This window comes from Delphinus delphis, chromosome 15 (assembly GCF_949987515.2).
Source record: "Delphinus delphis chromosome 15, mDelDel1.2, whole genome shotgun sequence".
NCBI lineage: Eukaryota > Metazoa > Chordata > Mammalia > Artiodactyla > Delphinidae > Delphinus > Delphinus delphis.
In genome coordinates this window covers 74410234-74434438 of record NC_082697.1, presented here as the reverse complement: position 1 = coordinate 74434438, position 24205 = coordinate 74410234, and the positions used below count along the sequence as shown (strand labels likewise).

Here is a 24205-nt window from a genome sequence, read left to right as displayed (position 1 = left end):
CTATCCAGTCTACCTGGGGTCTCTCACCCCGCTCCCCAGGAGGACGTGGCCAAGTCATTCACGGGGTCCCTCCCACCTAAAGAGAGAGAGCAAACTGCTTTGGGCAGAAACTAAATATAAATTTGTCCTGTGTGTCCGTATTCTGCATTTGGACCTGTTCTCGTTCTGAAGCCTGGTCCTGAGGGACCGAGGTGAGTCTGGTGAGAGGGGAGAGAGGAGAGATAGACAGACGTGAAGCGTCTAGCGGGGCAGGGCAGGCTACAGGGACAGGCAGGCCATTGCCTTACTCGGCCTGGATGTGTGGGACCCCAGGCATTTTCGCAGAGGGACTTGTAACCTCCCAGGTGCCCGGGAGCTTACACCTGCTCCCTCCTCCACCCTACGGCTCAAACCCTAGTTTTACTTGTGCTCATCGTGGTTATTTGCAGTGGGGAGGTTTCTAGAGTTGCTCCCAGGCTGTTGCCCAAAGTGCTTGCAGAGGTGATTTGGAAGAAGACCCCAAACTGAGACCTTGGACGTTCCAAGTCTGAGCAGATCAGAGGGAGAGAGCAGAGAGAGAGGGGAGGCTTGAGGAGGGATTCATAAACACACACCGCACCCCAAAACCACCCGGCTGCAGCAAGAGAGGAAAAATTCTGGCACCTCCACACTGAACGAAAAGGGAAAAGGGAGAGGGGAATAGCTTGTAGCTTTAAGATGCAATGGAAAGAAAGAAGAGTAAGACAACTCCAGTCACAGAAATAAAGACCTGAGCTTGGAAACGTACAGAGGGAAGAATTACAGCGAAAGGTTATTGGCTAATCAGACTACGCAAGCTGGAATGAATAGCAGCGGTGGATGTGGCATCTGGGAAAAGTCAGGAAATCGCAAACTTGAAAGGGGGTTGGCTTCAGTTCCCTTCCCCAACAGAAGTATTTCACCTGTTGAGTTGGCTAAGCTCATTAGCATCTTTTTGTTCTCTTGTGAAAATGAGTCAGTTGCAGAATCTGACTGCCTGAAGATGTTATGTAAAATACAGTGGTTTGATCTTTCCAGCTTTCCGTTTGGGTTGGTGTTTCTCATTCTATCTGGGAAGACAGACTAAGAAAGCAAATTGGAAGATGAGAGAAAGGTGAGATGCACAAGGACCTTCACTTGCAGAGGTCTCCCAGCATGGAGATGGGTTTGGACTCCATCACTCTGGACCACTGGGGCGTGGCTTGCAATACCTCCTCACCACCAGCCTATGTCCCTCTCCATCCCCAAACTACCCACCCCAGGGAGGCAGGGATGTGTGTCGGAGGACAAGCTTCTATCAGCAGTAAAGCAATTAGGGACGATGGATGTCACACATGAAGAAACCCAATATATACGTCTGTCTGTGTGTCTGTGTGATAGAGATGCCCACGGTTATGCTTCTCTTTTTTGTCTAAATGGCAGCAGAGGCGGCAAAGCTGGGAGAAAGGCTCTCTGCAGATTCCAAAATGCTGGTGCGCGATGGGCTCTAGGAACAGAAAGCCAAGTGCCGACGGAAACCGAGAGCTCCCCAACTCTGCCAACAAGAGTCCTGTAGAAAAGGCAGTAGAACAGAAGCGAAGGGGGTGCAACTTGCAGACCGCTGGGTGCTGCACCCCATCCGATGGCTTTCCCCTCATGCCTTGCCGGGGGGCCTCCACTAGGTTGGGGAAGGAAGCCAGGGTAGGACGGGAAGCCCCCACTTCTGCAGCAACTCAGAAGTCAGCTTCTCGGCACTGAGGGTTGCCCTGGGGTGGGGGAGGGAGGGAGTCTCCAGTTGACCCCTGGGTTGAGAGAACGGCGGGCGGAGGTGATTGCGTGTTCCGCCTCTCTCTTGCTGCCTTACCCTGCCAACCTGGATGGCCGTGGGAATTCCGAGATGAAGATGAAGTTTCTCTTTAGAGTTCCTACAGGCGGTCGAAGCGATCATTCGGAACTCCTGGCTATTTATTGCATTAGGAAACAAGACCATTAAAGCATTGAAGACAGCCCTTTTGTGTACCTGCCAAGGGGATGAAGTGGGTTTGCAACAACACGGGTTGCACTGCAACCTTGGGTTCTTCGCTGGACTGTGCCGCGTCTGCACCGTCCGTATCTGCTTTTTTTGTGGAGGAAGAGTCTGCCCGCGGGGCAAGCACATGCGTGAGCCGGGAACGCAGCTGCCGGGGAGGCCGCTACTCCATGCCGCTCCGGAGGATCTGGTTGGCCGCGATCAGCATGACGCTTATGATGAAGGCCATGGCGAAGGCGCAGATGAGGCTCTTCCGGACGCAGGTCTGTCTGTTCTGCTTCTGGGAATGCACTGGAGTGGGGTGTAGGGCAGAGGGCAAGGAGGCATGGAGGGAAGGCAGGGAGGGAAGAGAGAAATGACACAGTGAGACAGATTGCACTTCTTATCCAACAAGCCCAGGGACCGGTCCACAGGAAGAAGACCGGTCACATCAAGTAAAGCATCTCTAGGTCAGCTCTCGGAAGAGACTGGGCATCCCTGCTCCTGGCAAATGGTATGAAGTGGCCAAACTTCAAAAATCGTGCCAGATGTGACGTTCCGAGTGAGGTCTAGGCTTCCAGATGCAATAGCGCCACAGCGATTTCGGAGCGAGGAAACACATCACATTTTCGGCGTGAGTCTCACCAAAGCCATCGTCCAGGCCTGGCCATGTCGTTTCTGCAGAAAGCCGGCCTCCTGTGTTTGAGGCAGCTGTTACAGACAGAGCGAGGTTCGGATGCATCCCTACAGGGTGGGCTGGAAGCCACTTACCTTTCCCAGGACTGTTCTTGGGTGGCTGCCAGTTGAAACGACGCTAAGGGACTTCCGGCATTATGGCAGATACGTGCAGCAGCGGTTCGAGCGCGGGGTCCCTGGCTAAGCTACATCACAGCACCAAGAACTTATTAAAAAGGCAGATTCTCAGGCCGGCCCATGCTCCCCGCAGATCTGTTGAATGGGGGACTCTGGCCAGCGATCTCCCGAGTTTAACTAGGTGATCGTGGTGCCTGTTGAAATCGGGGTTGTGGCGACCACGTGAGCTGTGGCTAGGACCCGCGTGAAGCAAGGAGGTGCTGCCCCCAGATCCTGCGGCCCCAAGGGTCTGACCTTGGGTCCTGGGGTGGCGCTGTCTTAATCCTTTTGTTGGGCCAGGTCTTGAGTCACCATTTTTATAAGGCCCACGAGAAACCATTAGTTGGTCTCGATCAGAAGGCGTTAACTAGTGGGTTAGGAATATGGGCCAGAAATAGGGAAATGGAAAGAACAAGAAAGGAAAGAACGGCTCTCTCCTCCAGGCATTGCTTCCCACGCCAGAATTTCTTTTCCTTCTCTTTCCTCTTTTTGTCTAAACCTCCTTCCCTGTCCGTCCTGGTCCCGCACTAAGCTTTACACACAGTTTACCACTTAGCTTGTGGAAGAAATCCCTTCCCGGGAGGCTGGCGGGAGGCGACCTACACCAGGGCTACTCGTTGGACCAGCTGCCTCGGCGCCATCTGGGAGTCTGATGTCAATGCGAATTCTCCCACCCCATCACAGAATGACTGAATCCAAATCTATGGGGGTGGAGGTCAGGAATGTGTATTTTTAATAAGCTCTGCAGGTGATTAGGGGATCTCCGGGGCCCAGCCCCAGGCTTTTTGGTTCAGTACATCTGGGTGGGGCCCAAGAATCTGATAGAGCTTGAGTTGCTGGGGGCAGGAGGGCTGTGTGTGTGTGTGTAGGTGTGTGTTAGGGACATCGGGCTGTGGGTACTGCAGAAACCCAAGGCCAGGACTGAAGAACATTTTCAGATTACCTTCCATTTTGCAAAGGGGTCCTTCTGCTAGACATTCTACTGTCCCTTTGCAAACAACCACCAGCTGAGGGAACGTGGTTTTTCTTTAGGCCACATTGAGTGAAAAGAGAAAGAAAAGAAGTGTAATTTCCCTTAAAATGACTCTCTGCTGGAAAGAAGGCAAAAGAAAAGGTCAAGGTAGGGTCCACATGCCTTTAAAAAAACCTAAAAAAAATGTTCAAGTTCACGGCCCTCTCCCCCTTGACACTGAGCGGCTCCTCTAATGCCCTAGAAATAGCAGGGAAGAAGCAGGAAGTGGGTGATGTTTCCAAAGGCAGAGGAGCTTCCCCTGAGACAAGGCTCGGGGGGGGGCCTCTACAAATTACATCCACCGGAAAGTTTCTCCACACTTCACAGAGGCCCAATGCCCCCGGCACAGCTCCCGGCTCCCTCCCCAATACCTGTCGGTTATTTCTGCCTTAGTCTCTTAGGCCTTGTCTCGATATCTTTAATCCTTCTGGGTCCCCTGGGTCCCTTGGTGATTGAAAGTATTTTTGGCTCAGTTCTCTACTACTTGCTCATCCTGTCTGGGTCTTAGAATCTTATAAGTTCTTACCTGGAGGAAGAAAATTTCCTCGGTGCAGAGACGTGTCTGCCTCCAGAAGTGGGCAAATGTAAAAAGTTGTATCAGCCCTCAGGAAGGAAAACGGAGGTGGTGTTTGGGAAGGAAAGGACCCAAAGCAGAAAATAAGGTGAGGATGTGGAAATGGCGTATCGAACACTTTCTGAGGACTATAATTTATTCCGGCAGCTCCTCAGTATAAAACTGCTTCTGAAGGCAGACATCTACCTTCCTATCTTGAGGGCTGGCGAAGGCTTAAGGAAAAGAAAAACTGTGTGATTGGGCTGAGGGAGAAATGTTTTGTGGAAGCCCTTCTTTGTGAAGGACACTCAGAAAAAAAGGTTACAGGCAACAGGATTATCCCCCAGGAGAGTGGCTGCACCTTGGATCTAAAAATCCTTCAAAGCAGTAGGAGGGGAGAGATAAGGAAGGAGGAAAGGCCTGGGGACCTAATAGTTTGTACATGAGGTCATGCCAGTCTGGATCCAGACGTGAGTACTGTAAGTAGAGTGCAGCTTCCAGCTCTCTCTCCTGGGTAGTTCTGAAACCCACCGTCATTGGAGATTAGAGTCTTTAATTCAGATTCTGTGCAAGGATGAGAATTCTTTTTTATTTTTTTAATTAATTAATTAATTAATTTATGTTTGGTTGCGTTGGGTCTTCGTTGCTGCGCACAGGCTTTCTTTAGTTGCGACGAGCGGGGGGCTACTCTTCACTGTGGTGCGTGGGCTTCTCATTGCGGTGGCTTCTCTTGTTGCAGAGCACGGGCTCTAGGCACATGGGCTCAGTAGTTGTGGCGCACGAGCTTAGATGCTCCACGGCATGTGGGATCTTCCTGGACCAGGGCTTGAACCTGTGTCCCCTGCATTGGCAGGCGGATTCTTAACCACTATGCCACCAGGGAAGTCCCAGGATGAGAATTCTTTCACATCCAGTTCTGATGTAAGTTGTGTGGTAGAGTGAAGAAGCCAGACACCAATCTTAATCACAATCATCTTATCCCACATTGTAGCTGTGTGAGCTGGGGCAAGCCAAGCTCCCTGGGCCTCAATTTCCCCGTCTATAAAATGTGGGTAAATAAGACCTACCTTGTGGTGAGGATTATGAGCATAGGAAGGTACTTGAATGTTGTCTGTGTCCAGTGAACGCTAATTCCTATATGGAAACCTTGAAAAAATTCCCCTTTACTTACTGAGCACCCACCTCAGTGGGCAAGGTACGCATATACACTTTATAGACGTCCTTGCAGAATTAATAGCGATAGTCCTTTGTGAATTGGGTGTGTGGCCCTCATTTGGTAGGTGAGGGCTCTGAAGGTCCGAGAAGTAGAGTCCAAGGTCTTTTGGAAAATGGTGAAGACGGGATTTGAACCCACGTCTGATTCTAATATCCAGGTTCAAAAGTTCTACACAAACTCTCTCCTGATCTTTTGTTTAGCAACAGAAAGTACAGCCAGAGGAAGATCCAAAAGAAATGTCCTTCAAACGCTTGGTGTGGTCGACAGTATAACCCAGCACTAATTAATGTGTTTGTTGATCATAATTTAATGCCTGTCTTTGGCTATCATATATCTGCATTGCACTATATTTTTGTGTACTTATTCATTCTCAGTGTCTACACTTGGTTTCCCCAACAAGATGACAGGTCAGCCCAGGATGAACTGTGAGTTGGAGATATGGCTTCTTCTCTTCACTGCCACTTAGGAAGAGCCCTGGGCAAGAGGCTGAATTTCTCTGAGCCTCAGTTTCTCACTCTGTAAAAGGAGCTAATGATAATTGTTCTGTTAATTTCAAAAATTATTTCAGAGATCAACGGGCTCATAAAAAAATCAAAAACTATTGTGCAACCCTGACTTGCTAGAGAAATGCAAGGTATCCTTCCTGTGTCCCCTGAGGGCTGCAGAAAAGATCTGATGGTTTTTCTCCTGTTTCCTGCAGCCTCTAGCCCCGGGCTGAGACTACAGCAGATGCTCCCAAAACCTTGCTTTGGTCCCTTCCCTCAATTATTCATCCTGAACTGCAGCCAGACTCCTTCCTGGAGCAGTGCTCGGTATGCGTCATCACGCCCTGCAATCTCCCTGAAGGCCCCCCCTTGCTGGGGGAAGCAGTTCTATCCAGCTCCTAAGCTCAGCAGGTAGGCAGGATGGCAGATCACCTCCTATCCCCTTTGTCCCTCTGTTCCTAGACCACCCCTCCTCCCCTCCCCCAGCAACCTTTTTCTCAGCCAAGCAGCTATGCTCTCTACCTAAGACTCTGCAGCACTGTTCATACCTTTCCCTCTGTTAAGGGTGTCCACTTACCTTCCCTCTCATTTCTTCCAGGCCTATCCTAAACTTCACTTTCCTATGAGGCTTCTCCTGAACATCTATCTGCTCTCAGAGGGCCTGATATTTTAATTTTTAAAAAAATCTAGCTCTTAATATTTATTTACTTTCAATTGAGAAAGAATCCACATACCATAACATTCACCCTTTTAGGGTGTACAATTCAGTGGTATTTAGTACATTCCCAAGGGTTGTGAAACCATCACCACCACCTAATTCTAGAAAGTTCTCATCACCCTAAAAATAAACCCCATACACATTAGAAGGCACTCCTCATCGCCCTCCCTCCCCAGCCCCTGGTAATCATTAATCTACTTTCTGTCTCTATGGACTTGCCTATTCTGGGCATTTCATATACATGGCATCATACACTATGTGACCTTTTGTGTCTGGCTTCTTTCACTTAACATAATCTTTCCCAGGTTCACCATGCTGTAGCATGTGTGGGTACCTCATCCCTCTTGGAGGCTGAATAATATTCCATTGAATGGACGTACCACAATCTGTTTATCCATTCACCAACTGATGGACATTTGGGTTGTGTCTACTTTTTGGGCTATTATAAATAATGCTGCTATGAACGTTAATGTACAAGTGTTTGTGTGGACGTGTTTTCAGTTCCCTTGGGTACAAATCTTAGAGCCACATTGCTGGGTCATATGGGAACTCTATGTTTAACTTGTCAAGGAACCTATTCCTTTTTGGATCTTATTGAGCACTGAAAATGGCAAGAATACCTCATGCTATTGGTGATCTTTTCTATGTTTTTCTTCCCAGTAGATGTTGATATCTTTCTACGTAGTACTTGTCACAGCAGGAGTCCAGAAAGTACATGGGGATGAAATGTGAGTTAGGGGAGGTTGACCCAGGAGGACACAGAAGTGAGGTTTCCTGTTTTCTTAAAAGTTCATCAGCCAGTCCGTGCACCAGCAGACTCCTGGCTGCTGTGGCAGGACCTGGGTTTGTAAGCTCTAGTGACAGACTGCTCCTTCCCCTTCTTATTTTGACAGAGATTCACATGGCTCTGCTCGGCAAATGCCAGGCAGTGGCTCTCGAATTTTTTCCCGGAGACAGGAGTCTACACGGATTTTGCCATTGACCAGCTGGGTGAGCCTATGTAGAATGGGTTCATAATCCTTCTGGCTTCAATCTTCAGAGACACTGGCTCCCAAATAAGGCAAATCAGAATCATAACAATTCTAATTGCCCTAACGCAGATGTACGCAAGTGATGTTCCTGGCAGGGAGTTTGGGGCTCAGGAAATGGTAAAACAATATAAAACCCAGCTCAGATGATTCTAACAATTAGCCAGATCTACTAGGTATGGGAGCTAGAGTTCTGTGATCCTTCCAGGTCTGACACTTTATGATTGTATGAAATCGGATAGTTCCATAGTCTAAGGTGGAGTGAATTAAGAGCTTGTGAAAGAGATTTTTCATCGGTGATAACAGAGCGTCCAGGCACCCACGTAAGACCTGAAGTTAGAGGTGGAGGATGTGGTGTCTAAGGGAACAGGTGATGCTTTCGTAGGAGGAAGACAGGCCACCTGTACTTGTGTGGGTATGAGCTGGCCCTTCGTCACCACAAAGTCATCTTGGGTTTCCTGGTGTCAGACAGCTGTGTCTGGCTTTGAGGGTCCTGCAAGGCTCCCTGGCATGGTGTGGCCAGGTGTTATTTTGGTCTTTCCAGCCATCCTTCCCCTTCATGTAACAAAATTCATCTTTTGGTTTGGGGATATGTGCCTCTCCACCTGGTGGAACTCTCAATCCAGGGCCTCACCTTTCCACTAGTAACAAACCAGATTGGCCAGTAGAGTGCCCTAAGCTCTTGGCTTGTCCAGAGGTAGGAACACGGGCCAAGCAGATTTGGAGCCCCTTCTTGGAATGGAGCTGAATCTCAAGAGAGAGAATCCTGTTGACCTTGGGGAGAGAGGGCCTGCCCAAGAATGATGCCAACAGAGAGGAAAGGACAGAGAGAATGAGAGCAAGGTGGGGGCAGGGAGAGAATGTTGCTTGAGCTCTTTGGGTCCAAGTCAACCAAAGCTCATCCCTTTGGCTTCCCGCATTATTTGAGCCAGTGCTTTTTAGTTTAATGGGGTGTGGGTTGAGTTTCTGTTACTTGAAGCCAAAAGAGTCTTGACCAATACTCTTGGGAACTCCAACGTTGGCAAGGACTTAAATTTAGGGATGAAATGTGTCAAGAGGATGGTTCAAACCCTGTAAATTTGGTCCCTGCACCATCTTTCAAAGATGTGGTGTTCCAGCAGTACATACTCTGCAATGTCTCCAGGTAAAAAGTAACAATAAGAAGAGAACTGGGACCAGGGACCGGCCAGTTTTGTTTGTTACGATTGCTTACTAATGTGTTAAGCATCGTACTAAATCTTCTCACGTGTTATCCCATTTAATCCTCATAACAACCATATGAGGTAGGTCATGGTAAGATTCCCATTTCACAGATGAAAAAAACTTAGGCTCTTAATATTTATTTAAGTGCCTTACTCAAGTGACCTATAGGTGGTGAGGCAGGATTTGAAGCCAGCCCTGTCCAGAGTGCAGAGCTGGAATTCTTAGCTATCATGCCTATAGCTCTCCAGGTCTCTATCTTGTATTTCAGAATCCCTTCACTCCTCACTCATGGCTCCAGAAAACTTTCCTACAGGTTTGCTTTGATAGGTCCCCAACTAGAAGAAAAATCCTTTTTTGTCCGAAGCCCCAACTTTCTTTCAAACTGTCTCTTGTCTCACCACCTGCCATGGACCTCACCTACGCCTTAACCTCCTACATCTACCCCAGGAGAACAGGTTTTATTTCAGGAAAGTCACGGCACCTGGTGAGCTGGGAGCAGATGGTGTGGATGACACATCATGCCCTTTTCAGTTGAATGGGCATGAAATGCCCAAGGGGTACGGCCAGGTGATGAGCCAGGTCTCCCAATCCAGGTGTGCATTTGACATCCGGACAGAAACATTGCGACTTCAGCAGGGATGGCTTGAGCTGGAGCCCTGGGACATGGCTGCAAAATTCTTTCTCACCTTCCAAGGAGCCCAGAAATGTTTGAATCTAGATATGACCACCGTTGTCCAATCTTTGCATCATCGGACAAAGGAAAAAAATAAGGCTCAGAGAGTTTTAAAATGAGTTCCCAGGGTCACACAGCTAGTCTACACAGGGCAGGCAACAGAACCCACAGGACTGCACAGGGGTGCTCTGGGGGCTACCTGGCCTGGGTCACCCCTCTGACATTTGTTTCTCTTGTCCATCATACTGAATGGTACAGAGCAGCTTTGCCGTGTCTTTCACAGAAACTATTTATTCCCCAGTTGATGATTTCTGCTTGATTTCCGTCTCCCGTGCATGTTGTCAGAAGCCTACAAAGCCCTGACAGCTGGTATTCCATTTAGGGACAAGCCTTGGGGGACGCATCCTGAAAGGGCTCACACACAGATCTTGCTGCACGTCTACTTGACTTCCAAATATAATGTGATTTCACTGGCGACGAAATGGAAAAGGAGTGAGGTTGATGAAGAGTCGTTCTGTAAAGAGTCTTTGAAACGCCTAAGCGCGGGGAAATGACCCAGGGCCACTAAAGGGGAGCCAGGGCGGGGTTCGGTCAGGTGCACCTAGATTTGGAGCCTTACTCGCAGTTTGACTTTGGACAAATGACTCCATCTTGCTGAGCCTCAGTTCCCTCATCTGTCCCACAGGAACCACAGAACTCATCCCTCAGGCCGTGCTGACAGGTCGGTCTAATGTGTTAACAAATGACCAGCACTTGGGAAGCACGCCAGACAGCTTTCCCTCATCCCTTTCCTCCTGGACTTAGTACATAACCTAATTTATCCTAAGAACACTTAATAAGGATCTGGTGACAGGCAAATAGATGATTCAATCACAAGACCACTTAGTTTCACAGATGTCAGCGACTGGAACCAAATAATAAAATGTGAAATTCGTCTCTCAGTGTCACTGAGCTTATGTTCTCCAAAATCAAAACAGCTGGTGATTACAAGTGGTCCAACGGAAGCAAACCAGCTTAAACCTCTCTTATTTAGCATGGATGGTGATGGGGCATTGTGGGTAGTCACGTAATCTTGCATCTGACCCATTTGATAAGACATTAGTACATCAGGCATAATCTATCTTAGTAAAGGACTTTAAAAAAATGTCTGAGGGATTGGAAGGGTCTGGAAGTCCAACTTTTAGTGAAATATTCTCATTGGATTGGGGACACACAGGCTGCCCACCAGTGGGTAACACCAGAGAGCCCCTGAATTGAGTGGGGTTAAGTGAGCTCTTGCCCAAAGCACCCAGCACATGGGTGACACCTGGTCAAGTGTCTGACTCAAGTTGATGATTTTCCACTTGGAAACCAGGTGTGAATGAAGGAAAAGTCCACTTCAGAATCCTTGCATTAGATTCTTCTAGCTTCTAGTCTCTTCTCTGCCTTCCCAGGGGCTTCTGTAGGTGACTTCTTTTGGTGCTCTAGGAAAGTGCGTTCTATCCATGGTGTGACACCCCGATTCAGGACTTCCTGAAGAAGTCAGGAAAACTTTCCTTACATGTAACTTGGAATTTCATCCTATTTCCTCTTGTCCTTTCCTTGGGAGAAGATGGAAAATGTAACGCCTACCTATGGTCACAGAGCCCTACGCACCATAAAGATTAGGCAGATCAGACTGTGTGAGGGGCTCTGTGTATGTGTGTGTGTGCGCGTGTTGTTTGTATTAACCTAAAAACCCAATAAATAAAACAAAATCAAGGCAAAATGAAAACTAAAAAGAAGACAAAAAAATCCCTCAAACCTCTCCCATCAGGGGTACCACACCCTTTGGGCCCCTGGCCTATTTCTCCGTTCTTTATTCTTCCATTCACGTGGAAGGAATAATCAATACTTCCTGACTTAATGGACAGAATCCGAACACCTTTGTGAAAGTATCAGACCCAAGATTTATAAAAGTGAAAAATATAATCATTGACATAGAATGATGCTGATGGCCTTTGGAAGCCCTCCTGTTAATTTCTAACGGACACACGCTGCAGCATTTTCAAACCTCTTCCTCACTCCAGAAGCTCCAGTTTTGCTGAACTCGAAGACATCTGACGTGGGCTTCTTCAACTTCTGACTCTGCTACAGAATGCCTGTTTCTCTGACTATCGCCTCCTTCTTTGCTCAGAGACCGATGTGCCCTTTCACTTTTTTAAGGCAAAGACTTCTTACATCTTTAGGTGTAATAGGTCCTTACACCTTGATTCCTTCCTCTGACACCAAATAGAGCAGAATTTCCAAGCGCCATGGATCACCCAGCTTTATAGGCGAGCTAATCAGCATGGGAACATATTTGCTGCGGCAGAGCTCTCAGAAGAGCAGGAGAGAGCTTCCTGAGTGGGGAGCAGAAAGAGTGGAGGTGGCCTGAGGGGGGCTCTGGGGCCTGGGGGAAATGTCCCAGCTCCCGTTCCCCCATCGGTCATTTGGGGTTGCAGAGAAGATAAAATTTGGAGAGATAAGAGTTCCATTGCTGGGACTTCCCTGGTGGTCCAATGGTTAAGACTCTGCACTTCCACTGCAGGGGCGGGTGGGTTTGATCCCCGGCCGGAGAACTAAGATCCCGCATGCCTCGTGGTGCATGGCCAAATAAAAGAAAAAAAAGTTCCATCATTGAAAGAAGGAAAGGCAATCACCTCGTCCCTACAGAGTCAGATGCTGGATTGACCAAGATGTGGGATGGTGCCGGCTGGCAGGTGGGAGGGGGATTCTGAAATGTCAGCGAGGCCTTGGCTGAAGTGTCTGAACAGGCGAGGGGCAGCCTGGGTCAAGGGCGAGAGCAGACAGGAAGGAGTTGATCACTGGGGCGACGGGGCAGCCCAAACAGCTGGAGGCCGAGAAGATTTAGGAAGCACAAGCCATGCACCTACGCCATCAGACATCGGTAGAAGCAGGGAGAGGCTCAAACTGCCAGTAGGTCCCCGTTTGTGGGCAGCAGGCATGGGGGAAAGATGGAAGGGAGAAGGCCAAGGTCACCACAAGGTCTCAAATGGACTCTCTCAGTCCTAGGGCACCGGGGTGAATTCTGTGTCTGTGCGTCCATCTCTTCCCAGACTCCTTTGCCCTGAGTAAAATCAGGGAGCCCCTTTCCTGAATCTGGAGAGAGCTGTGGGCGTTAAAATACATGCACTGGTGACTTTGGTCATATCCGAGATGGGAAAAATCTTACACCTAAACGCAAACACAATGAGGTTATGTTTGGGGCCAAAAAGCGCTGATGTATTTTAAAAACCCTCTCTGACATGAGACTCTGTAAAAGGGATTACGTAATCAAGCTCACAGAGGTCATTCAAGAAATCAAGGTGTGAGTTACAAATAGTATTCCTTTTATTGCATAAGATCATGAATTTTAAAGCACAGTGCCTGGCCCTTACCAAGCACCCCCAAACGGTAAGTGTTGCTAATGCTACATGTACTAATCACTAAAGCAGACCCAGGACGACTTCTATTTGGAAAGCCCTACGTCAGCTATTCATTTGATTAATAGATGAGCTTTTGAGTAATGAAAGGACAGTGCTTAGAGTTCAGACTATTTCCCAGGGCAGTCTGACCTTTCTGAAAGTACTAAGACTTGTGACATTTCTCTGAATAAAGCACCAATCCATGAACATAGGTTCTTGTGGAAAATGCAGGGCTCAGAAATACTCTTCCTACTCATTTCAAGAGTGTGTCTCACAGCAGGGCGACTAGAGCCCCCAAACACTTCTACTGTTTGAGCACTGAGTCTGCCAGCTAAAATCAAGATGGAACGGAGAAGCCAGGCCTGCTGTTTTCTCAAATTTTAATCCAATCCCTGCCCTCTTCACCCGTCCTCGTCCTCCCAATTCCCCTGCCTGCCCGGCTGCAGACGGCGTTGGCTGTGACCTTCTCGCCCTTGTGTGGTCCCTGCGGCTCCAACTCCAAACGCAGACGTTGATGCTATGGTCCAAGTCCCAAGCAGGGCAACCAAGGCACCTTCCGGACCACAGCTGGGTTTTGTTTGCTGTACACAGCACTTTTGAAAATTTTCACTGTGAACGCCTTTACCAGGAGGCATTGCTGTCAAGTTGACCCCGATCCCACCACTCCCTATTTACCTGACTTGAGTTAATTTTGTCACCTCGGGGTATAAGCCACCTCCCGTTTCCTGTAGCAGTTCAGCCCTCACAGGGCCCACGGACGCCCAGGTCTGGATGTACCACCGTGTCCACCTAGACAAGCTCAGCCCCGTGTTGTCTGCCTGTCGTGGGCCTCGGCTGATTCTAACACAGCAGCTCCCAAACCAAAGAACCAAATTCCATTCTGGTGTCTATGTGACAGCTTACCATCTGTACACATTGGCTTGTTGGAATGTTCAGAAAAAAAGAACCGAAAAAAACAGTAGACCTTTTAAAGAAGTCTCAACCTTAAATAAGTTAAAAATTGCCCGTAGCCTGCTATGCTGTTCTAAGGTAATGAAAAAAACTTCTGTACATCAGAGCTGTTAAAGCAGCTCTGATTTTCAAAGTTGGAAAGAGGGACTCAATTATTTAACTTCCCTGGAACTCTCTACTGATTAGGGAATAAGGTAGCTTTTTTTTTTTTTTCTTAAAGCTTTCCTTCGTGAGTCCAAGAAAAATGACCTCTCACGGGTCTCTTTTTTGGACACAGGAGAACCTTATTTTCTTGGTGAAGTTCATGAGAGTTTTTTCATGAGCAGGGCTTTTGCTGGCCAGTGTATATTCAGAGAGCATAGAATGGAGGTAATTCGTTCATTCCTAAGGATCCTGTGAAGTAGGTGTAATTATCCTGGTGTTTATAGGTGAGGAAACTCATTCAGAGAAGATACACCCCTTGCCCAAGGTCACACAATTAGCCACTGGACTTGACCCAGGTTTGCAGACAGCTCAAACAGCCTCCTTACATCACCCCACGCAGCCCCCACTAAATAAAGGCCAACACCACAAAGCCACTCAAGTCACAGACCTCAGGGTCACCGGAGGAAGGAAGGGTCAATACAGGTCTTGTAAAAATGCAGAGTTGGGGGAAAAAAGCAGAAAAAAAAAGAAACCTACTACATCTTGGCAAAAAGGATCTTTTGACCTCGGTCCTGGATTTGTGGCTTCCGTCCAAGGCCACTTCGGCCCAAGAGACTGTAAACCCATTTTTCATACAGAGGATGTGGAACGGCCGGCCTATCCCAGACCAGGTAGAGAGCAGAAGCAGAGGTACCTACCGCCCTCAAACTCCGTCTGGCAGTTCCCCGAGGTCTCATTCAGGCTCTCTTCCTCGTTGATGATGATGTTCTCAATGTCCTTCATCGTTAAGTGGTCCCGGAAGGCGTGATAGAGGATGTGCTTCAGCTCTTCCAGAGTTATCCTCTGCATGTCGAACTGTGGAGATAAAGAGGAGTGAGAGGGGGACTTCCCTGGTGGCACAGTGGTTAAGAATCCACCTGCCAGTGCAGGGGACATGGGTTCGAGCCCTGGTCCAGGAAGATCCCACATGCCACGGAGCAACTAAGCCCGTGAGCCCCACAACTACTGAGCCTATGCTCTAGAGCCCGTGAGCCACAACTACTAAGCCCGCGACCCACAACTACTGAGCCAGTGTGCCACAACTACTGAAGCCCACACGCCTAGAGCCCGTGCTCCGCAACAAGAGAAGCCACCGCAATGAGAAGCCTGTGCACCGCAACGAAGAGTAGACCCCACTCGCTGCAACTAGAGAAAGCCTGCGCGCAGCAACAAAGACCCAAGGCAGCCAAAAATCAATCAATCAATTTACAAAAAAAAGAGAGGAGTGAGAGGGTCTGGGGCACTTGGGGGTGAGAATTTGGCTTGGGGCATGACCAGCAAGCCCTAAGTCTTCCTACAGAGATTTGTCCCAGCTTTTCAAGACATCAGATGAGCAGTTTTCTGCCACGCTCAGCTCCAAGCACACTTGTGAACTTGCAGGAACTTCTCGGGAATTCAAGGAATGCCATTCCCCCCTCAGTAGAGAATCTTGGAGAAAAAGATGCCACCTGCTAGTTTGGTTTCCTACTCATCCAGCCATCTGCTGTCACCCCTCCACACCTCATGTACTTTGGAGTGTGTCACACTTCAGACAATGCATATGTCTCTAGAAAGTTTTAAATCTTCCAAGAAGCCAGCATGTGTCTTGCTCTAACAAGATAAAATGCACGTTCCAAGCCATGTTTATGAGGAAGAACAGCTGAAAACAAGGTGTAGCGTTTCCACCTGTGTTCTCCCGCCACCAGGGAGAAGGTTTGCTTTTCCGCCCCATTTCTATCAGATTTGGTCACGTCACTTTCTTGGCCAATGAAATGTGAGTAGAACTGACACAGGTCACATCGATTAACATCTTTAAGAGCCGTTGCGTGGTTCTAGCCTGTGTCCTTTTCCTTCTGTCCTACAAAGAGGCTGTTCCTTCTGTTGGGGTCCCAGAATGAGGAGAAAGTGGAGAAGATAGCCCAGAAAGGAAAAGTAATGCGAGTAACAAATGCCCTTCGTTGTAGCCATAGAGATTTGGTATAACTTGGTTTACATCAACAATACAGAAATTAGTACATAGAAATGAAAAGCTACCATAACAAAAATTCTAAAAGATGATGTATGGATTGCAGGGTCAGGAAAATAAGAAAATTGTTATTGGAGGCTGGAAAGATAAAAACCCATGTTATGTAGTAGCAAAACATTTGGTAAAGTTGTTGCCTGTGATAACTCAGAGGGCAGATACACACTGAATGGGTAAAAAGTTTGGGACAGGGCTTCCCTGGTGGTGCAGTGGTTGAGAGTCTGCCTGCCGATGCAGGGGACGCGGGTTCATGCCCTGGTCTGGGAGGATCTCACGTGCCGCGGAGCGGCTGGGCCCGTGAGCCATGGCCGCTGAGCCTGGGCGTCCGGAGCCTGTGCTCCGCAACGGGAGAGGCCACAGCAGTGAGAGGCCCGCGTACCACAAAAAAATAAAAATAAAAAAAATAAGTTTGGGACACAGCAGGCTCTGGTTGCAATTGGTTGCTCATCTACAAGAAAGAGATGAGCTCAGAGTGAACTAAATCAGACAGAGAAAGACAAATACTGTATGATCTCACTTACATGTGTAATCCACAAACCAACGAACCAACCCGTATTCACGGATCCAGAGAACAGATGGGTAGTTTCCAGAGGCAGGGGGGTGGGGAGTGGGTGAAATGGGTGAAGGGGGTCAAAAGGCACAAACTTCCAGTTATAAAATAAGTCCTGCAGATGTAATATCCAGCATGGTGACTATAGTTAATAACATTGTATTGTGTATTTGAAAGTTGCTATGAGAATAGATCTTACAAGTTCTCCTCACACACAAAAAATGTGTAACTATGTGCGGTGATGGATGTTAACTAGACCTCTTGTGGTGAGCATTTCACAGTATACACAAATTTCAAATCTTTATCTTATACATAGGAAACTGATATAATGTTATATGTTAATTATACTCAATTTGAAAAAAAGGTGATGAACTCAGGAAAGAATTGATTGTTTTGCAAGCCAGAACAGAGACAACCCCAAAATTTCTGGTCTTGCAGCATTGAAAGAAAAAATTGTTTCTCATCTCCTACTAGGAAGAGATAAAATTGAGAAATGCTATCAATAACAATCCAAACCTATTAAAACAAATCAAAACGTCCCTTCTTAAAATCTCTGAATATGTTAGGTGGCTCTCCCAGAAAGCTGGTCATTAAGTTTAGAGAGAGGTATGTCTCAAAAATAATTGTGGATATTAGCAGAAACCAACTGGAGTTAAATAGCTTTTTAAAAATGACTAACTTTTTGAGAGAGCCAAGAGCAAACAGCCTGGGACTAAAAGACTATGACTGTTCAAAACTTAAAATCATCTTTGGGCTCTCAACCTTCTATGGGCACAAGCCACTTTGAGGATATAAGTTACAGAGGCCCCAAGAAGGGTATATTTTCCAATACCCCTGATAGGGATAGAGTAGGATAATTAAATAGTCAGTTTAGAAATCTCACTAGGGGATTAAGACAGAAAAGGAATTTTAAGGGAGTTTGGGAGACTGTTGTAAGCGAATAACCACTCAAGAAAAGAATCCAGTAACCTAGCAACAAGCTACTCTACCTTGAAAGACCAGGAGCATCCAAGTGCCAGACACACTCAAGCCACAAACCCTGATATTTAAAACACAAGACAATAGATACGGGATGTGAATCCTGTTACATGAACTCAGAGAGTTAAGAGTCCTTGAAGAGCAGCATTTCTGCATGTGGCCAGCACAGAAATATAGGTGAAAGGGGAAAGAAACTAGGTGAAAGGGGACATTATACCAAAACCTGAGATAAATTACCATATTTTAGTAATATATATATGATCTAAATAGCACCATGACATCTGCCCAAGAATGAGGAAGAGGTGGTCTTCTCTCCTCCCCACTTTTTATTTGATTAAAAAATGTAGCCCTCTTTGTTCTCAGGGCTGTGTTCCCTTGCCAGCCCACTTGTATCTCCCACAAGCGTCCTATGCTAATAAACTCACTCTTGGCCTGCCGCTTTGCCTCACACTGAGTTCTTTCTGTGATGAGGCAAAAGAACCTGAGCTCCAGTAAGTCCTGACACCAGGTGAGTGGTTTTAATCAAAAGACAGCCATCATCAAACAATCTACAAATAATAAATGCTGGAGAGGGTGTGGAGAAAAGGGAACCCTCTTGCACTGTTGGTGAGAATGTAAATTGATACAGTCACTATGGAGAACAGTATGGAGGTTCCTTAAAAAACTAAAAATAGAACTACCATATGACCCAGCAATCCCACTACTGGGCATATACCCAGAGAAAACCATAATGCAAAAAGAGTCATGTACCCCAATGTTCATTGCAGCTCTATTTACAATAGCCAGGACATGGAAGCAACCTAAGTGTCCATTGGCAGATGAATGGATAAAGAAGATGTGGCACATGTATACAATGGAATATTACCCAGCCATAAAAAGAAACGAAATTGAGTTATTTGTAGTGAGGTGGATGGACCTAGAGTCTGTCATACAGAGTGAAGTAAGTCAGAAAGAGAAAAGCAAATACTGTATGCTAACACATGTATATGATCTAAAAAAAAAAAAAAAGGTCATGAAGAACCTAGGGGCAAGACGGGAATAAAGACGCAGACCTACTAGAGAATACACTTAAGGACACGGGGTGGGGAAGGGTAAGCTGGGACAAAGTGAGAGAGTGGTAGTGTATACATGGAAATATATACACTACCAAATGTAAAACAGATGGCTAGTGGGAAGCAGCCGCATAGCACAGGGAGATCAGCTCGGTGCTTTGTGACCACCTAGAGGGGTGGGATAGGGAGGGTGGGAGGGAGGGAGACGCAAGAGGGAAGAGATATGGGAACATATGTATATCTGATTCACTTTGTTATAAAGCAGAAACTAACACACCAATGTAAAGCAATTATACTCCAATAAAGATGTAAAAAAAATTAATTAATTAAATAAATTTTAAAAAGAAAAAAAAGAAGGAAAAATGGAGATTCCAGAAATCTATAGTTTTCCTTTTATTTGGTTCTCTGGGTCATGTTTTAATGTGAGGGTATTAATACTTAAGCAAAATCAGTTGAGTAGAATTCCATGTTTTCTGCATTGTCAGAATAGAGCTGTCTTTTACAAGTTTGAAAGAAATCACTATAAAACAATATGGCACAATGCCAACAAGTATTTCTTCCATGGTGATCAATCCATTGAGCTTGTAAATTTTTCTTGAGTCAATTTTGATTTTTTTTTTTTTTTTGCGGTATGCGGGCCTCTCACTGCTGTGGCCTCTCCTGTTGCGGAGCACAGGCTCCGGGCACGCAGGCTCAGCGGCCACAGCTCACGGGCCTAGCCGCTCCGCGGCATGCGGGATCTTCCCGGACCGGGGCACGAACCCATATCCCCTGCATCAGCAGGTGGACTCTCAACCGCTGTGCCACTAGAGAAACCCTGAGTCAATTTTGAAATCACGTCCTTTTTCAGAAAACCAGCCAAAAGATTTTCATCACTGTTAGCATGTAACTATGCACAACAGTTCCACAATTTTAAATTTCTCTCAATGCTTCTTCTATCCCATTTGGTATTTTTAACCCTATTTGTTTTTCTTTCCTCCAGGTTTGATTTTTGTTGTTTTATTCTGTTTTTAGTGAATCTTGGTTAAAGATCCACTTTAGCCTGTACAGCTGCTATTTTTAGGAACCTAAGGAGTCTTCCCTTATGGTAAAATCTCTGTAGAGTCAATTACACAAATACAGTTATCCTTATTAATTATATTATGTAGTCTTATAATTATCATCTGTATCTCGTATAACCTTAGTTTCTGGGGATGACTTGATGTGTCAAAGACCATGAGTAACACACTGCAGTCTGTGGAAAATAACTGCATCTCCACAAATTGTTCTTTTAGTCCTAATATTTTCTAAACGAGGCTATCCTTTACAGCAGAAAGATGGATTTCCTCATTCAACAAATGGTTATGGAGGCTGACTCCACACCAGACACTGTGATGGAGACACAAAGGTGAGCGAGATGTTGATTGCTTTCAAAAGACAAGCAAATGAGTGATTTTAATTCAGTGGGATAACTCGCTGTGAAGGGCCACCCAGGATGGCTTGGAAACCCCTGGGGAATATAAAAGCTCACAGGTCCATCAAACGGCCACGTGTTGAGTTTGGAGCAGGAGAAGGTGGTCAGGATGAGATGAGAGCTGTGGGCAGGGTGCGAGTCAATAAAGGCCATGGAGAGGAGCTTGGTGGTGGTGGTTGTTTTTATTGGAGTAGAGTTGCTTTACAATGTTGCGTTAGTTTCAGATGTACAGCAAAGTGATTCAGTTATATATATCTATATATTCTTTTTCAGGTTCTTTTTCATTATAGGTTATTACAAGATATTGAATATAGTTCCCTGCGCTATGCAGTAGGTCCTTGTTGTTTATTTTATATTTAGTAGTGTGCCTCTGTGAATCCCAGACTCCTAATATATCCCTCCCCCTCCTCTTTCCCCTTTGGTAACCATAAGTTTGTTTTCTCCGTCTGTGAGTCTGTTTCTGTTTTGTAAATAAGTTCATGTGTGTCATTTTTTTTTTAAGATTCCACATATACGTGATATACTTGTCTTTGTCTGACTTGCTTCACTTACTAGGATAATCTCAAGGTCCATCCACAGCCTGGTTGTTTTTTGCTTGTTTGCTTTTACTTTTTCATTGTGGTAGAATATACATAACACACATTTACCATTTTATCCATTTTTAAGGGTCCAGTTCAGTGGCATTAAGCACATTTACATTGTTGTGCAACCATCACCACCGGCAGTCTCCAGGGCTTTTTTTATTTTCCCCAGCTGAAACTCCTTACCCATTAAACACTATCTCTGCATCCCCCCCACCCCCGCCCCGCCCCCAGGCTCTGGCAATCACCATTCTACTTTCTGTAAATAGCCAAACGTGCATTTGACTGCTCTAGGTCCCTCGTGGAAGTGGAACTGTACAGTATTTGTCCTTTTGCGACAGGTTAATTTTGCTTGGGTCATGTCTGCAAGGATCATCAATGTCGTAGTGTTTATTCCCCTTTGAGGCTGAACAATACTCCATCGTATGTATACTTTGTTTCTCTATTTATCCATCCCTGAATACTGGTATTGCTTCTGCCTTGTGGCTGTTACTGCTATGAATGTTAAGTGTCCAAGCCTCTGCTCGTGTCCCTGTTTTCAGTTTTTTGGGGTATGTACCTAGAATGGGAATTGCCAAATCAATGGTAATTCTATGCTTAATTTTTTGAGGACTGGAGCTTAGTTTTACCTTTGGGGTAGGATGGGGTGCCACGAAAGGATTTTCAACAGAGAACTTACTTCATCATGATTGAGCCTGAGAAAAATTACCCTTTGCCGGCACAAGCTGCAAGATGACCGGAGGGAAGGCTATTGAAATAACAGGTTTAGAAACTATGGTGGTGTTGACGTAGCCTGCCAGGCCCAAGATGAAGACAATTCTGCCCCGGGGTGTCACGCCAGCAAACCAAAACCTAGATAACTTTTATGTCCCTGTAAACACTCCTCTTGACCAGAAACACCGTATGTCCAGTCGGCCAACTCCCAAATGCCAACGCAACTCCGGGCTTTCTCACGCCAAACAAGGGTGACCTTGTGACCCCAGCCAATCAAATATTTTCTGTTTTTTCTCTTCTTTTTTCTTTATTCTTTATCCTATAAGAGCTTCCTGCCTTCTACCCCATTTTGCAGTTCTCGGAATGGAGCCTGTCCGCTTCATGAAATGTTAAATAAAGTTTGCTGATATGGCCGAAATTGTCTTCTTTAATCATTTTTTAACTGTGGACTGTGGCAACAGAGAGCATTCAAGAGCCGTGTAAGAGAGTTTGACAAGATGACTCGTGTGTGGAGGGTGAAGCTCAGTGAACCAATCAGGATCACACCTGGGTTTTACGTTCAGCCGAATGGGAACAGAGGAAGAAAAGGCTTGGAGAGAAACGTGACGTGAAATTATGGATGTGTGCATTGGCGGTTCTGGAGGGACAGCCCAGGAGGCAGTAGGATGTACAAATATGGGCGAATGACCTGGAAGTCACTTGCATACAGATGATAATAAAAGTCATCAGAAAAGATGGTAACACCTGGGAAGAGTGTCCTGGGTACGAAAAAGCCCAGGAAAGGCGCTGGGAGGATATCAAGATAAACGGATGGGCAGCCTCCCTTACAGAATGCGTGAGGTATGTGTGATATTAGGAGTTATAGTAAGTATATATTTTGGTCTTCCGTCCATTGTTCCTGGCTCACATCTCCCCAAACCCTTGGAATTTCTTGTGATAAAAGCCGTAGAGCATCTTTGTCATATTTGGTTTCCTGTCCTCAGTTCCTGAAATCACATCAGAGCCATAAATGGGCGTCTCATTATTCATAACAAGCCCCTTTCATCCACAACGGAGTTTATGTTAATGAGGTGACTTTTGGAAATCCTCTAAAGATGGAGGAGATGGTCACCGGAGGAATCAGTCATGAATAGAGGGTTGGAACTTTCAGTCTCATCCCCTGCTATCCAGGGAGGAGAGAGGGGCTGGAGGTTGAATCAATCACTCATGGCCAATAATTTAATCAACCATGGCTATGTCGTGAGGCCTCCATAAAAACCCAGAAGGAGGGGGTTTAGAGAGCTTCTAGGTGAGTGAACCAGAATGCATCCACATGCTGCCATGCCAGGCCCCCACCTCCATGAGGACAGATGCCTCTTTGTTTGGGATCTCACCCTATGTATCTAGCCATTGATTTGGATCCTTTAATAGCCTTGTAATAAACTGGTAATCTAGTAAGTAAACAGATTTCCTGAGTTCTGTGAGCTGCCCTAGCAAATGAATAGAACCCAAGGGGTGGGTTGTGGGAAACTCCGATTTACAGGCCAATGAGAAGCACAGGTGAGAAGCTGGACTTGTGATTGGCTTCTGAGGCGGTGGCGTCGGGGGCAGTCTTGTGAGCTCAAGTCCTTAACTTCTGAGATCTGATACAGTCTCTGGGTAGAGAGTGTCAAAACTGAGTTGAACTGTAGAACACCCAACTGGTGATGGAGAATTGCTTGGTGGTGTGGGGAGAACACCCACACATTGGAAATGGGTACAGAATTGTACTGTGCGTTGCTACCAATATACACAATCTGTCATTAAAAAATATTTAAGTGCCTCCTATTGGAAAAAGCATCTGTTTATACATCAATACGGCTGTGCTTGCTTTCTTTGTGTGTGCATTTTCCATTAAACATCTCTCCTTTGGTTTTTAAACTTTCTGTGTTATATTATACACGTCTTTTTAAAAAGGTATGTCTCTTGGGAGGGATACATTAGGATTTGGGGATTCAAATATACACACTACTATATATAAAATCATAACCAACAAGGACCTACTGTACAGCACAGAGAACTATACTCAATATCTTGTAATAACCTATAGCGGAAAATAATCTAAAAAAGAATATATATATGATATACACACATTTCATATATATGTATATATATACATACATATATATACTCACACATAACTGACTCACTTTGCTGTACACCTGAAACTAACACAACACTGTAAATCAACTATATTTCAATAAAAGTTTTTACAAACTTCAAAAAAGGTATGTCTCATGAAGAGAATGTACATTTCTTACAAAGAGAATAGAGTTGGATTTTTAAAAGATCTAACGTGAGATTCTTTGCCTTCCCATGGTGGAGTCTAGTTACATTTTCATATATTGTTATAAACATGTTTGGCTGTACTTCTGTTAGTTCACCTCCTGCTTTCTAGCCTTCAGACCTTCCTTAGGTTTTCCTTGCCTTTTGTCTTTTGAAAAAAGAAAACCCTACAGTTGTCCTAGTTTTGATTATAGTGGTGGATATCTTTCCATTTATCAACTGCATTACTTAAGCCAGAATTTCTTATATTATCAAATGCAAGAAATTAAACTGCATTTTCTCATCTTT

At 45.9% G+C, this 24205-nt stretch overlaps 1 protein-coding gene across 2 annotated transcripts in view; it reads right to left on the bottom strand.

Moving 5' to 3' along the window:
• Positions 1–614: 614 nt before the first annotated feature.
• CALN1 (calneuron 1) overlaps positions 615–24205 on the bottom strand; it is a 432488-nt gene continuing 408897 nt past the window's right edge. For both annotated transcript variants that reach the window (XM_060032204.1, XM_060032203.1), the window contains exons 5-6: positions 14943–15099; positions 615–2296 (exon numbers count right to left, since the gene is read on the bottom strand). In XM_060032204.1, the coding sequence (XP_059888187.1) occupies positions 2169–2296; positions 14943–15099 (285 nt within the window). In that variant the 3' untranslated portion in view covers positions 615–2168. The remainder of the gene's footprint in view (positions 2297–14942; positions 15100–24205) is intronic.